Below are 1,375 nucleotides of genomic sequence, written 5' to 3'. Positions count from 1 at the left end.
CTGCCTGTCTCTCTCTAACTGTTTCTCTCTCTTTACCTGTCTCTCTCTCTCTCTGCCTCTCTTTCTCGGCTGACTGATTATAAACACGATTTCATAAGAAATGACGTGCAACCTGCACTTGTCACATCCTTACGCACACAAAAGATGAGGTGTACATGTTGCTGTGTTTCTTCTGTTCACTCTGATACGCTGTACTCTGCTGCCCTCCGGTGTTAGGCTGTCATACTACACACACCACTCAGCAGCACAACGGAAAACACAACAGCAGAGGCCAACAGCAATGAAACATTGTTTATTAAGCTGACACTGGGTCAAAGGTCATCAGAAGTACTTGGTGGGGTCAGACTTGTTGCACATCTGGACGTGGATGTGTGAGGTGATGCCCGGGTAGACGGACTGCATGGGCAGCATGACGCCCAGCCTCTGGCCCTTCCTCACCTCTCCAGACACTCTGTCTGGGTTCACGTAGAACAGCTTGAAGCACAGGCCTGTGGAACAAAATACCTTTCAAATATCTTCCTGTCTATGTTTTGGAGTACAGATTTAATCTTTTATGTCATGTTGATTTGCCAGGTTCTCGTTCAGACAAGCTGCATCGTGACAAACTGACCTTCCCCACTGAGGTTGATGCCGTTGTTGATGGCTGTCTTCTTGGAGTCGGTGTAAACGATGACTTTGCCGTTCAGCTTGACGTCGAAGGGTGCGTAGACAACAGCCCCGTCCGCACACGCCACGTCCAGTCCGTTATGGACTCTGTCTCCTCTGCACAGGATACGTCATGTTATCACACACTGTTGGAGAACACTGCCACAGCTTGTGGGGCTGGGTGAGGGTTAGGGTGAGGGTGAGGGTTACTTGTGGGGCTGCAGTTGCCTGTGTTTGGTCACGTTGGATTTGTAGCTGTGTTAGTTGAATCCGTTTTCAATCCATCAAAAGCACACACAATAAACACATACTTGCACACACACACTCTCAACGACACACACACATACACACACCCTCAACGACACACACACATACACACACTCTCAACAACACACACACACAGTCTGTCATCCTACCGCCGGGCCCCGTAGTGTCCTTGTCCCCATGTATCAGAGGTCCTCTTCCTGTTCTTGGCGTTTCCACTGCAGAGCTGGCCAAACATTACGGCCTCTCCTCCCCACTGCAGCTCTGAGAGACAGGAAGCAGGCTGTCACGTTTACATGGTACTGAAAGGGTTACATGTTGCTTTCACTGTCAATGTTTTTAAAACAACTTTCCAAAAAATTAATTAAAATAGGGTCTAAAAAATTGCTTTGAAAGGTTGAGACAATTTATTTAAAAAAGTTTTGATTTTTTTTCGAAAGGTTGGAAAATATATAAAAAAGAAACA

The 1,375-nt window shown here is 46.8% G+C and overlaps 1 protein-coding gene across 1 annotated transcript; it reads right to left on the bottom strand.

Moving 5' to 3' along the window:
* Positions 1 to 321: 321 nt before the first annotated feature.
* On the bottom strand, positions 322 to 1,147 carry lect2.1 (leukocyte cell derived chemotaxin 2, tandem duplicate 1). Its single transcript, XM_047051671.1, has 3 exons — positions 1,062 to 1,147; positions 611 to 762; positions 322 to 488 (listed from the first exon to the last, which is right to left on the bottom strand). The coding sequence occupies exons 1-3, from the start codon at positions 1,145 to 1,147 to the stop codon at positions 322 to 324; spliced, it is 405 nt and encodes a 134-aa protein (XP_046907627.1).
* Positions 1,148 to 1,375: the final 228 nt, after the last annotated feature.

This window comes from Hypomesus transpacificus, unplaced genomic scaffold, assembly GCF_021917145.1.
Source record: "Hypomesus transpacificus isolate Combined female unplaced genomic scaffold, fHypTra1 scaffold_166, whole genome shotgun sequence".
Classification (NCBI taxonomy): domain Eukaryota; kingdom Metazoa; phylum Chordata; class Actinopteri; order Osmeriformes; family Osmeridae; genus Hypomesus; species Hypomesus transpacificus.
This window is presented reverse-complemented; position numbering and strand designations above follow the sequence as displayed.